Source organism: Condylostylus longicornis, unplaced genomic scaffold (genome assembly GCF_029603195.1).
Source record: "Condylostylus longicornis isolate FDR11 unplaced genomic scaffold, ASM2960319v2 ptg000028l, whole genome shotgun sequence".
Classification (NCBI taxonomy): domain Eukaryota; kingdom Metazoa; phylum Arthropoda; class Insecta; order Diptera; family Dolichopodidae; genus Condylostylus; species Condylostylus longicornis.
This window is the reverse complement of record NW_026577997.1, coordinates 1,330,777-1,347,247: the sequence shown is the minus strand read 5'-3', so window position 1 is coordinate 1,347,247 and position 16,471 is coordinate 1,330,777. Positions and strand designations below refer to the sequence as shown.

General features: G+C 32.1%; 1 protein-coding gene across 5 annotated transcripts in view; it reads right to left on the bottom strand.

Moving 5' to 3' along the window:
* The window catches only part of LOC129607728 (oxysterol-binding protein 1), a 92,956-nt gene that overhangs the window by 56,076 nt on the left and 20,409 nt on the right, over positions 1 to 16,471 (bottom strand). For 3 of the 5 annotated variants that reach the window (XM_055518891.1, XM_055518892.1, XM_055518893.1), the window contains 3 exons: positions 9,462 to 9,497; positions 5,974 to 6,162; positions 5,409 to 5,504 (listed from right to left, as the gene is read on the bottom strand). In XM_055518891.1, coding sequence (XP_055374866.1) covers positions 5,409 to 5,504; positions 5,974 to 6,162; positions 9,462 to 9,497 — 321 coding nt within the window. The remainder of the gene's footprint in view (positions 1 to 5,408; positions 5,505 to 5,973; positions 6,163 to 9,461; positions 9,498 to 16,471) is intronic. The other 2 variants (XM_055518894.1, XM_055518895.1) reach the window with 1 other exon arrangement.

Genomic DNA, 16,471 nt, shown 5'->3' with positions numbered 1-16,471 from the left:
GGCCAAAGCCCATAGACAAGAGCTGGAGGAAATGATATGGCTGTGAGGTGCATCCAAATGAATCTACAGCATGCTAGGGCATCTACTGATGTTCTAGCTCATAGATTTATGAAGGATCACCTCGATATTGCCCTTATCCAAGAGCCTTACATAGTGAAGGATCAGGTTAAGGACCTAACAGGTAAGCTATTGTATGATAATACAATTGGGGATTTTGTTTAGTAAAAGGCTAACGTATTTTCCCATTCCAGATTACTGTTCTAAGGATCAAGTAACTGCGTTGGTGAAGGTGAAGTCCCTCGGGGGCTGGACAGAGTTCATTCTGTGCTCATCCTACCTCCCGGGGGACTGTGCCCACCCGGACGAGCAACTAAAGGATCTAGTGGACTTTTGTGGAAGAAGGAACTTCCAACTTATAATAGGAAGTGATGCCAATGCCCACCACACCGTCTGGGGAAGCAGCAATGTAAACAAAAGAGGTGAGTGCTTACTTCAATTTATATATAGCAATAAATCAATGGTTATGAATGAGGGCAATAGACCGACATTGATAAATGCAATTAGGGAAGAGGTCCTTGACATCACCCTTTGCACTGAATTTGTCGGCAGTAGGGTTGGTGGATGGCATGTCTCAAATGAGACATCCATGTCCGATCATAGGCAGATTAGGTTTGATATCATGGTCTCTGGGGGCCTTGCAGAAGAAATATATCGGGTACCCCAATCCACAGATTGGAGTCAATTTGAAACGCTCCTCATGGATGGGATTGGATCCGTTCCTGCTTCTGTCAGAACGGTGATGGATATCGAACTGGCCAGCGAGGCCCTGACGGCGGCTATTACTAATGCCTACCACGGGAGCGGCCGCGCTAAGCCGAGGCGGAGCAATAGGAAGTGCCCGTGGTGGAATGAAGAGCTTTCGAGGCTTAGACTAAAGACCAGAAAGCTATTCAATAAAGCCAAGGCGTCGGGTTCGTGGGAAGAGTATAAAGGCTCCCTCACAAAATACAATAAAGAAATTAGGAAAGCGAAGAGAATCTCGTGGAGGACGTGCTGCAAGGGCATTGATGACCTCTCCAGCAGTGCGCGTCTTCACAGCTTGCTTTCCAAAAAGTACGCTAGCGGGTTGGGCCTAATGGAACGTCCTGATGGCTCCATGACAGAACGGAAAGCAGACGTTGGAGCTTATGGCGTCAACGCACTTTCCTGACTCGGAGATTCTTCGGAATCACTCAAATGCGGTCATTGAACCGAGGGCATCCTGGCCCAGGAGGGATGACTGGCAACGATCCCGTCTAGTCTTCACGATGGGCAGGATTAGATGGGCTGTTTTCTCTTTCAGGCCCTTCAAATCTCCAGGTGATGACGGGATATATCCTGCATTTTTGCAGAGGGGTTTCCAACATATCGCCAGAGCAATGTTGGAAATTTTTCGTGCCAGCTATGCGTGGAGTTACATCCCTCAGGCATGGAGGGTGGCTAAAGTGACGTATATTCCGAAGGTGGGTAAGCGAGCAAGCAACTACCCAAGGTCTTTCCGTCCAATCAGCCTTACTTCTTTTCTATTGAAAGCAATGGAAAAAGTGATTGATAGATTTATATGGGACGATGCACTGGGAAGCAATCCCTTGCATGAATCTCAGTACGCCTATCAGTCGGGAAGGTCTACTGTACTCGCTCTGCAGAGTCTGGTCGGGGTCCTCGAAAAGTCACGAGGTGCGGGAGGTGATCTGTGGATGTCATCTGTGAGTCGTTGCACAAACGAGGGATTGATGCGACGACTAGCAGATGGGTTAATCGGATGCTACAGGATAGGATTATTAAGTCCACCATAGCTGACGATATACTCTTCATCTCCGCTGTAAAAGGATGTCCGCAGGGCGGGGTTCTTTCGCCCCTCCTGTGGTCCATTGTAGTGGATGATCTAATCGCTGCTCTCAGGGGCTCCGGGGCGCGTGTCTTGGGATACGCCGACGATGTGGCCTTCGTCGTGCGGGGAAAATTTGAGAGCACTATTTCTGATCTTCTACAGCAAAATTTACGTGTTGTGGAAAGGTGGTGCAAAGGCGTTGAGTTAAATATAAATCCAAGCAACAGCACTTTAGTCGCCTTCACCAGACGCAGAAGCAGGGACAGATTAACAAGCCCAATTCTGATTGGTGAACGTATTAGTTACTCGAGGGAGGTGAAGTGTCTGAGGGTAACCCTCGATGATCGTCTCTCTTGAAATACCCATATAGATAGAGTTATCGAGAGAGCTACGGCGGCCTTGTGGACGTGTAGGAGCTTCATCGGGGGACCTGGGGAATTAGTCCCAGAATAGCACTGTGGCTATATACGGCCCTTGCTAGGCCCATCGTCACCTATGCGTCGATTGTATGGTGCCGCAAGGCTCAGCAGGCAGGTTGAAAGGCTACAGAGGCTGGCCTGCCTGGGAGTGACCGGGGCAATGCATTGGAGGTGATGATCGGATTGCCGCCACTGCACCTCCATATATTGAAGGAAGCTTGGCTAGTGACTTACCGACTTCTCTCAGGCAAGGACGGGGCAAGGCTAAAGTTGGCCCACAGAACTCACAGAGATTTCATTGAGAGCGATCCGATTCTAAGAATAACCATGTCGGATACCTGTCTACCGCGGTACAACTTCGACCACAGGTACAGGGTTCTGTTTCCCGATCGATGGACGTGGGATCGGGGTGGTCCGGTACTTAGGTCGGGTTCGAGCGTGTGGTATGCGGACGGGTCCAAAACGGAGTCGGGTGTGGGTTCGGGCGTATACGGTGTCCGCCCGGATACGTGTGTATATGCAACCCTTGACCCGTATTGCACAGTGTTCCAGGCCAAAATACATGCAATAGAGATCTGTCTGAGAATCAATTTGGAAAGGGGGTATAGAAACCGCACCATCTATGTGTTCTCAGACAGCAGGGGTGCACTGCTGGCGCTTCGTTCAGCTCAGGTTACATCCAAGATGGTCTGGAGCTGCCTTACTGCACTTACTGGAATTGGTATCGGAGAACAGAGTGACGCTCATTTGGGTGCCAGGCCATAGTGGCCATGCGGACAACGAAGTTGTCGATTAGCTGGCGCGGAGGGGATCTGGGGCTGACTTTGTGCAGCCGCTGCCTTTCTGCGGTCTGCCTTCTTCCGTCGTGGGGGTCAGGCTTGCCTGCCTGCTCGCGGCGGAATGCGGACGTCACTGGCGGGACACGAAAGGGTGCCGTCATGCGAAAGTGTTTCGGCGTGCTCCAGCGGATTCACCGCAGAGTTGCTGGGGATGAGCAGGAACCGGGTTCGCACTATTGCGAATTTCTTCACGGGGCACTGCTCAGTGAAGTACCACATGCATAGGCTGGGGAAGTCGGGCTCCCCCTGTGCAGATTTTGTGGGGATGGCGATGAGACCGCCGTGCACATTCTCTGCGACTGTCCGGCACTGGCTGTTCGGCGCCGCAATTGTCTTGGACGTGGGTCCCTAAGTGTTCCGGAACTGTTTTCCAACTCCCTTAGGGATATCTCCGGCTTTGTAATTGGGACGGGGATATTATAGACTGGAGAGTGGGGGGGCTACAATAAGTCAAAAATAGCTGCGGTGGCTTGGGGGGTTACTCCTGTCCCACTCGGTTCCCTTAGAATCTACATTAAAATGGTTCTGAATTCCATAATTTTTAATACAAAATGTATTCAATGATTTAAAATGCTATAAAAATCTAAAATCCAGAGTTAATAAAGCTAATATGTGACAAGATGACAATGGCATTATAATATTTTGGAATTTCTCTAAATTTCTCAATACTTGTGAACACAATAGTATGAAGTTAATCAGCGAAACGGTAGAAAACTTATTGTGGTGATTCCGAGGTGGTAGCTCACCTACGACTGGGATGTTTCAGAAGAAATTTGTGACCCCGATAGAAGGCTCTCGGCTTTTGCAATTGAGGGGTCTAGATGTATTGCTAATGGGAATCACAAAAGATCTTATGGATTGATGTGAAAAGGGCCTGAGGGACACGGTCTCGTACGAGGAATAGGGAGTGAAAAAATTAATTGACATGGTACTTCATCCAATTCTTATATCTAACGTCGGTATGCGGGATCCAATTATAATGGATTTTAACACACCTTAAAGTGTACAATACTCGTATTAAATTGGGATAATTAATCACACCAGAGATTACATATGGGTATATATTATACTACTGAGCATGTGTGAGCATAATAAGAGTAGTGAGCATAGAGAGTAGCTCCACTTATCACACCCAGCAGTCAGCACACCCCATTGGGATACAAATTCGAGTATCATGCGCAGATCGATTTTCCGCAGTTCTCTTGCTGCAAAGATGCGTTGAAATTTCCTCTATTTTCCGACAGAACCTGAAAGTGACCTCGCCTTTCATTAAGAGGTAATAAAAAAGATTTAATAAGGATTTCTCTAGACAATCATAAATTTAAGTTTGTTTTTTTTTTTTATTAGTTGCCACTTAGCAAGTTTTCTTTCAAAATGGCTGCGTATTTTTCTTTCTCAGAAATATTTTATTTAATGTGATCATCATCAACATTTCAATTTATTATTAAAAAGAATAAAAAAGGAAATATTGAATAACGTATATTCTATGATAATCATGAATAAAAAATTTAAATAAAAATTATGGAAAATATAAAATCCTGGTAACTGAACTCTATGTATGATAATCCATAAAAAAATATGATATAAGAACATAAGAAAGTAACAAAAATACACGTGTACATAGTTTACAGCACAATACCGATAATATTAAGTATGTCGCCAAATTCGATTACCCCGTTTTTGGCCAATTTTTAGTTCTATAATGAAAATTAATTGAAAACTATTGAATTTTTATTACAACAAGATCTGTTGTCATAAACTGATTAAAGGAATTTCTATTAGTATTGTTTCTAATATGGTGGTCATACTTCAAGTTCGCCGTTCAATTTTCTAATTATTTAAAATTAACGCGCAAGCAATACTAAAATCCACGGTGTGTTTTCATCATTTGGAGCATTGCCAAGTTTTTAAAGTTCTGCAAAGTTTTTTTTTTCGAAATTCTACTGTATATATCCATTAAATCTACATTTATATATTTGATTTGTATTTGATGTTATAATAATGATTACATACATAAACAAACATATTATATTTGTAAAAATAAAAAATGAGAAAAAAAAAACAATAGCATGTCACCATGTAAACATATTTTTCATGTTTTTTTCTTTTTACTGTTTTTCCCCCGTTTTTCAAGGACATCACAATAATTCCTTTTATGTTTACACATGGCATTTGTTTGTTTATTTTAATGCATGAAATTGTATTAATTTAAATAAATATATAATATTTTTTATAACACAACATATACATACGTACTAATAAGCAAATAAAATATTTTACCTTCCAGTTAATTCCCTAATAACAGCATTTAATTCTTCACTAGGAACTGCTGCCGCTGTTGTTTCCTCTTCTTCTTCTTCACTTTCCATGAGACGGCTGAATTTAAATAAAAAAAACCAAAAAGAAATAAAAAGTTTATAATAAATTGTAAGTAAATTCATAATTAGACTGTAGAATAATATCGAGATTCACGTTTATAAGGAGACGTAACCAATTGTATTGTCTGAGGAGATCGATTCATTACTAATAATAATATTTTAAGTCTATTGATAGATTGGGCGGTTTACACGAGTGATTGCTACTTATACTCGACCGACTTTTCAATTTGCAAAAACGGTCACGATCTTTTATATCCCTGTTTTTCACTTGGACCATTTTACACAAACCCGTCAATAGAATTGAGTTCAACTCATATAGTTGATCGTTACGAACATCGCTTCCTTGCCATGAAGTTTGTAGCCGAAGCTATTGTCCACAACATGACAATATTACCTATTGTTTTGGTCATCATATAGACCTATACTGACACGTTTTGTTTTCCGAAATATGAAAAATACATACTTACATTGCTTTTGCTTTTGCTAATTCCAGTGCAGTTACCCATGATTGGCGTTCTCTTTCATTTGCCGCTTTTATATGAAATGTTTGTGTACCGCCATTTGATATAACAAATGTGCATGAATCAACTGTGTGTATTAGAGCACCATGTAATGATATCGTTCCACGGCAAGTATGTGACATTTCTGCTTGATTTCTAATATTGTTTGAAATATTATTTTTTAGTTTTCAACGCAAAAAAAAAAATATAAATAAATATTAATTAAATTTGATCAAAAATGTTGGAAATTATAGTTAAAATTTCTACTATGGTCAAATAGGGAAAATCCCAAAATAAAAATTAAACAAAATTAACTACCATCTAGTGGTTAATAAGAGAAATATAATATAGACGTCACACATTCGGATTTCAAAGTAGATTTTCGATTGACGTAAAATTTTTTTCAATAACTGACCAAATCTTATTCCATACTTAAAAGTATCTAAATACTAAACGAAAGAAAAATGATTATCGGCGAAAATAATTTCGAAAAATTTCGAAAATTTTCGAAAAACTAGAATGTGTGATTTCCATATTTTTTCATAATAATATGATTAGTCTGCTTAAATAATTCAGTATTATTAATAAATTAAAATAAAAAATTAAAACAAACTAAAAAAAAAAAGCTTGCACGAAATTTAAATTAAAAAAAAATTAAAATAAAAAAGAAAATTATTAAAGAGATTCAAATATTTTTAAAATGAATTAAGTAGTGTCAAAAGATGTGGGCTATTTTTTGTTTTTAAAGAAGTTATGATAATATCAAAAAATCAAAAAGCACACTATACGCCTTCTCAAGTTTCCCCGAATGTGACCTAATTGGAGAACTTATTCGACTTCATACTTAAGCCCCTATCTCTATTGCCAAAACTGCAGAGAATTTAACGAATTCATACTCTAGTATTTTGTTTATAATCATAAAAAAAGAATTCTTCTGAATTTACTGACATAAACTCATAGTCGAGCTATGTAACACTTGTGCTATTCTATACCAATCTGTTAATTAGAAGAGTATGATGCTCTCTTCTTTTAAAAAAATTTTAACTTTGTGAACTAATTATAAATTATAAAACATAACAGAAAAACCTTTCAAGTCAAATAATTGTTAATTTTCAATCAAAAGAAAATAATTTCAAATCAAAGAAACATTAAAAACAAAATCCTACAATCAACTACGGAAAGACTCTATAATATTGTTTTATTTCCTTTTATTGGAAATTACTTCAAACATACAGTCTTTAAAGACTTCATTCTAGTAGAATGAAGTCTTAAAATTTAATTTGAATTAAATTTTAAATTATTAAAACCGGAAAATATTCAATAAGTTTTAGCACAAATTTCTTTTGAATTTTATTTTTATTATAAATATGGAAAAGAATCTCATACCCTTACTATATTGTATTATGTAGTTGTTTTGCCTTAATTTTAATCAAAAATTCAAATTATATAAAATTCTAGAATTTCGATTATAAATATAGTATATGTATATTCATATTTAATTTATACAATAGAATATAATTGTATAGGCATACGTACTTATTTATAACTATATAAAAAAAACTTATATAATAGTGCAAGCTTAAAAACATAAAGCCTAGTATATACATATTGTCGGTCTGTTTAGAGAAGTTTGCAAGTTAAAACCATTTTTGTTCTCTAAAAAGCTCTAGAAAGCCAATCTTGTTCAATTTAAATATTAATTAGCGTGCGGTAAAAACATATGTATCTCTGCAAAATTTGCGTCTTCAAATTACCGCTTTAACAACACACGGGCGAAAAGATGGGCGGTCGGACCGACGAATGAACGAATGCACTGGGAATTAACGGACGAACGGATGGACGCGATCGACGGGTTAATGTACGAGCAGACGCATGATGTTTAAAATTTGTATTTTTGACGATATTTTAGAAGATAACACAAGCTTATAGGGATAAATCCATCAGTTTTATAATACCTTTTGCTCAGAAAAGTTGGAAAGTTTCACAATTTTCAATATTTAATTTGCTTGAACAAATTTTTAAAACTGGTGTAAACTAGGCTTTATATTTAATAACTTATTCAATAAATAATAAAATTTAAAATTTTACAATCAAATTTCATTTATTTATTTCGAAATTTGTAGAAAAAGTTTTAAATATTAAAATACATATAAATATGAAAATATTATTAAGGAATTTTATTAATTAAAGGACAAGAGTATAAAAACAATAATAAACATTAAATATTTTCAAAAATAAAAAATAAAAAAGAATTATAAAAATGGCAAAGGGTTAATAAAAATTTAATTTTTATTGCATTTTTTTTTTCAAGCAAAACATTTCAATGTAAATTAGTTACAGTGCTGTGCAATATTTTATAACTACCATTTCTATTTTATTATCATGTTAGAAAAATACACAAGGAATAAGTATTTATAAAAAAACAAAAAAAAAGTATTAATAAGAAAATTAAATGTGGATTAAGTTATTTGTTAGTACGTATGTATTGGAATGAAAAAAAAATCAAATTAATTGTTTGAACAGTAATGTAGGAAAAACAAACACAAAATGTTTATGTTCAAAATGGATTTTAAACACAAAACTTAAATGTAATATTATAATGGGACTATATATATATATACATATATATATGTAGTACAGGTTTCTGAAATATAAAAGTAGTATAATACAATTGCATTTTATATGTAACCCCTTGCGCTTCTTCTGCATCTCAAAAATTCCACGCTATAGAATGTGTAGTGAGTTAAATTCATAATCCGATAAATTTTTAATCAAAAAATCGGATGACATCGTGTGGGTCACACAATTTTCGAGATATTAAATTGCCACTTGAGAATATGACTCTTATATATTACGTTAACTCATATATTCGGAAGTCATATATTTAGACTATATATTTTCAATAAAATAGTCTCTCTTCTACTTCTCCCTTCAGAGAGAATATATTTTTTTCTCTAACTTTCACTTTGTTCGCTTTTGTACTTGAAACAAATGAATTATTTAATATTTTCTCATTTGATACTCCAACTACTTATGTATTTATTGTTCGAAGAAACCTATTCGGATCTACATTAATGCGCAAAGGGTTAAATCAACAAAACGTTTATATAAAAATGCACGTATACAGAAATATTTTAAAAGTTAGAGTAAAGTGTGCAGTGTTAAAGTTAATTGAACATTCTTGTTTTTGATTTAAAAAAAAGGGTTCTTTTCAATATCAGGACAATATTAAAATAAAAGATACATTTATGTAAATATCATTATTTCGCCCAAACAAAGAAAAAAACTAATTTCGAATTTTTAAAAATTTTTTTGCACATCACTGTGTTTCAACTTAAAAAAAAAAAGAAATTATCATTCAATATCAAAAATAATTTTTTTTTACAATTTGTATTACAAAACGTAAACAAGGGGTGGGGATAAAAATTTATTTTTAAAACAATAATTTTCAATACCTTGGTATTATATGGTTAAGTTGATGAGAATAAAACCTAGATATTTTTATAATTTTGAGCATAATTTAAAAAAAAAAACGGTAAAAAAAGAGTAGAAAAAAATTTGAAAAATTATTTTTTATTTAATTTTTAAAAATTTTTTAATTTTTTTTTTTAATTCGATTTCCAAAGTGTTTATACCAAAAAATATAAGCATACACTGGTTTAAGTAAAAAATAAGCCCTAATACGCCGTTCGAAAATAATCACACATAATACCTTAATGGGTGAAAAATTATCCACTAACTTTTTACTTATAAATAACATAAAAATACTTTGCCAGCACATCATCAATCTGATTATCGTGTCAACCATTTTCATTTAAGTGCAATCTCACGTCAATCATTTTTATTAAAAAACCAAAAAATGGCAACCCCTTGCGTTAGCAATAAAAACTGGAATCCATAACGCTAGCGACAAAAGGTATTGCAATGCATGACATTTGTAAGTTGTACGTAAAATTACCATGTATTGAGTGTAATAAGTTTCACCCGAACGACGGATTAGGGTTAATTTTTCTGTTTTAATTTAAAACTATTCAAATTTCATTTAACCTAATATTTTCTACTCTATTCAAATTGTAAATGTACCAATAAAAAAAAATCTAATTTAAATTTCTTCATCACAATCAAAATAAAGTATTTATATAAACAAAATGAACAAAAACTTAAAAAAAAAAAAGTTATTAAAAAAACTCTATAACTGTGAATAATTTGACAAATTCAATTATTTTCTAAGTCAATATTGAATACCTTAAATAATTTAAAACATAAATTCAATATTTCTGAATAGTACCAAAGAAAAAATTACATGTATAATTTTAATATTGACCACATGCAAATTCTATGGTAGAGAGAAAAACATTTCTAATTTAAGATCAATGCAAAACTATAAACTAAATTAAAATGATATCAAAAATTTAATTTTATTCGAATAAGAAATCGAATTACTGGGATGACTTAAACCTTCTAGTTCCTGTATGTAGTTTAAAAGTTGCTTCAGAACTAATATTTTGGTAGTGAGGTTAAGAAAACTTTTGAAAACTTCAAACATATTTCAAGGTTGAATCAGAAACAATTTTACTTGAAATACTAGATCACTGATATAGAGAACAATCAGCAATATGGAGAACAATTTCGAGATAATTTCTTAATACCTCTGTAGCTAAGTTGTCAGAGCGCCCGCCTAGAAAAAGTTAAGATACTGATTCGACTCTTTAAGGAAAAAAATTGTTTTAATTTTCTGCCTTGACTCGTTGTTTTGGAGCGTCACCCATCTGTTTTGCAGTTGTATAAAGGAAGTTTCATTGTTTATAAAAAATTAATAAGAAAAAAATATAAACAACTACAAGTGTTATTGTTCATTGGTATATAGATATTATTAAGTTACAGTAACTGTAACAATGTTTTGGAAAATTTGTTTTGCAATGTTATCCACATTCGGGCTTCAGCATTATAATAATCTCCCAAATTAGATTACTAAAGGCCATTTTACCTGAAAATAATTTTCTTAAATTTTTAAATTCCCTACCATCAAAAACTGTAAACTTAAAAAGTGCTTAATTTAAACTCGAAACAATAACAAGGTTCGCCACAAATAAATAAAAGTCGGCAGTTTATTTTATTTTTCCCTTTGTTTCTGTTGTGTTTTAAGTAAATATTTAAAGAGAACACAATAGACGTGTGATATTTGAAAGTATAAGTGAGCACGTCTGACATATGTTTACTTACCCCCTCCCCCCCCCTCCCCCCTTCCCCCTTCCCAATCCATGTTTCCATGTTTCACGATTGCAATTACAAAAAAAAAATTTTTTTTTTGCCTTTTATGATTGACTTGTTGAAATATTGCTTTTAATACCGAAACACACAAATGTTTAAGCAATTCAAAATTGACATAAAACATTTTTATTAAATTATATAGAAAAAAATCAAAACAAAAACTTTAATTTTACCTTTCATTTTCCTCATACATTCACACATACTCGTATATCCTTTCAAACATACATTTATTTATTTATTTATTTTAGAATGATTTCATTGTGTGTGTAAATACATATGTGTGATTATAATCTAACCATTATACATAGTTGATAAATATGTATACGAGTATCAGAACAGAATTGCTACACGACAGTAGCAACAAGAATATTTCAAAAAATTTTCACATAAGCACTTATTTTTGTAACAAAGAAGAATATTTCAATACAAATGAGAGAGTCTCAATATTTAAATTCATACTACACACTACACAGCAAAATTCTCCCCGCTTTCCATTTTCTGTTTTATGTAATATTGATTTTATCTCAAAAATAAATGAATTACAAGTACGAAAATTATATTATTTCGAGTAATATTATTTAGCACCTTAAATGTATGCAAATTTTTAATAATTTCATGAAAATTCAAAATACCAAACTAATTTAAATTTCCCAATACATAATATAATAATTTTATCGTAAATAAGAAAAAAATTATTAAATTTTCGAGTTCGCGGGTATACATACGTACGTACAAAATCGCAAAATATTAAAAATTCAAAATGAAAGGAGCACAAGAAAATTTTAATAAATAATTTTTCTAAGACGTTTTAAAATATTATAAGGCAAAAATTTAGAGTGTTTCAGAAAAAAATTTATTTGTGAAACAAAACGTCAGCAGTAAATCTGCACCAAACTCTAATAATATATCCAATCGCCTTTTAACAATTAAAAATGTAACACGCACGTAATACAATTTATTTTTAACTAAATATAGACGGTATACAATTAAATACAATTCCGTTAAATTCAAGTCGTGTTTGAATTTGAATTTTTAATTTGTAAATTGCATACATCAAGGCAAATGGTAATAATTGCATAGACATAGGCGTTTGTAAATGTTAGAATTGTAAATTTCGAGAATTTTTATAATAAAATTCAATTAATATTTAATTTTAAACATTTGCTAATAAATTACATTCTGCATTTTAGTTTAAAAGAGAAAATACACTAAATTTCCAAAAGCAAACCATATATATACGCTCTTTTAAAAAATAAAATCCGAAAACAATAAACGAAAAGGCAACCAAATTTTTCGTTCATCTTTCGTATCCTCTTACTTTCAAACTTTTTTCAATAAAATAAGAATTTCTTCTAAAAAAACAAAATTATAAAAAAAAAAATTTATGAAAATAATTTGGAAAAATGGAAGTGTGGTGACAGGTGCTTGTCAAAAAAGGAAACTTTTCTTTTTGATTTCTTCATTTTCTGTTTAATAAATGAAACTTTATCAAATTTTTTTCGGTACATTTAAAAGTCAAAAACGAAATCACTTTATTAAAAAAAATATGAGAAAAAATTGAATAGAATTCATCGAAAATTAATACAGAAAAATTCTCGGGAAAAAATAAAATTTTTAAAATTAATACTCAAAAAAAAACTTCGAAAATACTTTGAAAATAAAAGTTATTAAATATTATTTCCGAAAATTTTATTCGAAGAGGTTGATATCTCTGGAGAAAACTTCATAGAGCGAGATGGAAGGAACAATTTCGCCAAACTTCGTGAAACACATTCGAACTATTTAAATTAGTTAATTTAATGTATAGAGTTACAATCGAGTTTCTTGTTCAGATATAGATGAAAAAAAAATTCTCAAACGAATGTAGTACACCATATCCGTTTTCTTAATGATGTAACCAACAATTTTTATATAGAATCTTACAGGTCAATATGAAAACACAACCTTTATTACTTTATGAAATGAGCTTTGAATTTTTCACTAATGCTAACATAATAACATCGATAATTGTTTAATAGCAACCCCTTGTCGAAGTGGTATTCAAGTCCGGGAACGTATAATAAACTATAAAAGAGCGTAATAATAAAATAAATTTAAATAAAATTTGTAAACATTTTAATTAACAATAATAAAAGAAGAGGAAGGACCGAAAAATAGAATAATACGGAGAAAATAAAATATAAGAAACCTTAAAACTAAATTAAAATACATTTTAAATAATAAAACAATATAGAAAAATTCTTTCCTCACCCTTCAATCTTGAACCATTAAACAAAGAACTCCTCAGTCGAAAGTGCTAATTTTTTAATGAAAAAAATGTTCATGATAAATTGCACACAAGTATAGAAACATACCTACATATTTTCTTATCACTACATCTATTAATAATCTATATAGAGAACCGACAATATTGCGATCGAATGGACGCCTTTTGAAAAATGTATCTGGTGTAAGAAAAATCAAGTGTTTTCCAATATTAAAGTCAAAGGATTACAAACAATTGTGTCATCTTATACCTATGACCAAATTTGTGAAGTAACAGATTCGTCGTTGTAAAAATAATACGCGGTAAAATCTAATTTTGACATACGATCATTTGTTTGCGGGGCGACTCATCTTCCTGGCATGTTCGCCAATCAGACAGTGCTCATATTCTCTCGTGTAAAAGATACCGGGTCTCTTAAGCGACGAGCCTAGCTTTGACCACAACTTCCTTGTCGCATTGCATCTTGTTCCATTTACTCATCTGAGGTTAGTTCAGTTGCGTTACGCAGCAGCAGCATTTGTTCATTTAGAGGCTACCTTACGTCCAAGCTCTCAACTTTAGAAGTTCCATGTGTCGCAAATTCGTCCGCCTTATAGTTCGCCAGTTCTCCACTATATCCGAGAATTCAAACCAAATTTAAACTCGAACTGACCAGCCATTTCGTTAAGAGATAGAGTAAAAATTCACGCTTATAGCTGTATATGAAGATATTAACACTGCTCGCAGGTATCACATTATCACAAAACCCACGCTGTGCCTCCCTAATCTCGATTTCCTTAGTTTGAAAGACACATGGTAAAATTAAAAGCCTTTCCAAAGCAACACACAAAAATACACAAGTCCAAACAAGTCCAAACAAATCTGGGATATTCCAGTGATTTTTTGTGTGCTAAGCGTGATTTGTAACTTTTAGACGTACAACCAAATCCTTAATTTTTTTGGACAATTTTCAAAAGACTTGCCACGAAAGCCTAAAGCAAATATGATCAACAACCATACTATTAACTTATTTTGCGTAAAAGTAACATTCATCAATCCGGGAACACAACTTTAAAATCTACCATCATATGACTTTAGTTAAAATAGATTGACAATCACTATAACTTAACATTCAATTACTTAGATTCAAATCAATTCAACGTTTCGACTTTCTACCATATAATAAAATTTTATTAGTGCACGCGACATTTTCAAATCGATAAAAATGTAACTACGAGTATAAAAAGTGTTCTTCTCTCTTCATCATCTTTCCATTTGAAACTTTTATAACCGTATTTGAAACAATTTTTATTTTTATTTTATGCTTTTTGCTTTGTTCTCTGTAATTTCCTTTTCTTTTGTTTTCCATTTTCCAAACCATAAATGAATTCCGCACTAACTAAGTAAAATTTTACATTATAGAACCTATGGGGGAATTTAAAATGTTTTAAGCAAGTATAACAATGTAACAATGTAAGTAATTTTTAAAAGGAGATGAAAATATTTTATTAAGTATATAGAATTCTGATTGGTTTATAAATCATATATTTACAAAAGTAAACAAAGGATATCGCATAAAAGGAAAATTTGAAAAATTTTAAAATAAATTTACTTTAAATTAGGTTGAACAATTTCTAAAAAAGTGCAATAAATAAACAAATCATGTCATATTTTATACCCAGAATTTATTAGATCTTGCTTATTGTGTTATACGACAAAGCAAGTAATTTAAATTTAAATGAAAGATTGAATATTCTAATATCATTGAAATAGTTCTAATAAAATTGGTGACATATAGAGCAAACCAGAATTTATTAGTCAATAAATACACTTTGCATGAAAATTACTCCAATTACTTATTCGTGTATAAATTATTTTTAAGTTTAGAAAGAAATTTTAATTTTATTTCATACTTCTTTCCAACATGTTTGACAAGACTAAATTAAATTTCAATGTGAGTAAAAAATAATATTACGTCCTCTTGCATATTTTAAGGCGCTTCATACTTATTCGCAATTCCATCCAATTGTATTTGATATAATTTCTAGGCTCAATACAAAAACCAACATGCTTATACTTATATTGCAGGAATTTCGGATTGACGCAGTTTTACAAAACAAAAAACAATGGTTAAAGTACAAATAAGCTAAGACAAACATATTGTAACATAAGTAAGTGTAATAAATAAATAATTTTTTAAATCAGTAATTTTCTGTTAATTAATGTGTTTTTCAGCTTTGGGTGAAATATTTTAATATTATTATTGAATTTAAACTTTTTCCAATATTTATTCCGATATCCATCCAATTACAACGTTCTTGAATCCAACATCAAGCACAAAATATAGATTTAACAATATAAAATTTTATAATAAACGCTGTAATTAAGTAAAATAATTATTCAATAAATCGGTTATTCAAATAAAAAAAGAGAAAAAATTCAATAAATTATCAACATCTGGAAGAATATGAAAAAGGATACAAACCGCATATTTCAATCGACTACAGTTGAGGGCACAATATAAAATTTTTGGGAGCGAAAACGAAAAAAAAAAACCAAAATTCATGGTACATTAATTATATTACATTAATAAATTATTTTAATGGTGTGTAATTCATTCGTAAAATTATCAATACACACAAGATATTGATAGTCGTAAAGTTCTGTAATCTGATATTAAATTTATTACTTAAATTATATGCTTGCAATATAATATTTAAACTGTAAGGACTGAAAGAAAATTTTTAATAACATATTTTGTAAGTTGATTATATATTTATTTACCCTATTAACAAGAAATCGAGTTTCGAATGGAAAAATTCTGTAATCTTCATCTTTAGAAACGTCAATCGCCAATATTTAATCCCACTTGAAAAGTTTATTAAAAAAAAGCCAATTCTAAAATTTTCGAATCCGCATTTTCGGAGATATCCGGGTTTGAAAAATTCA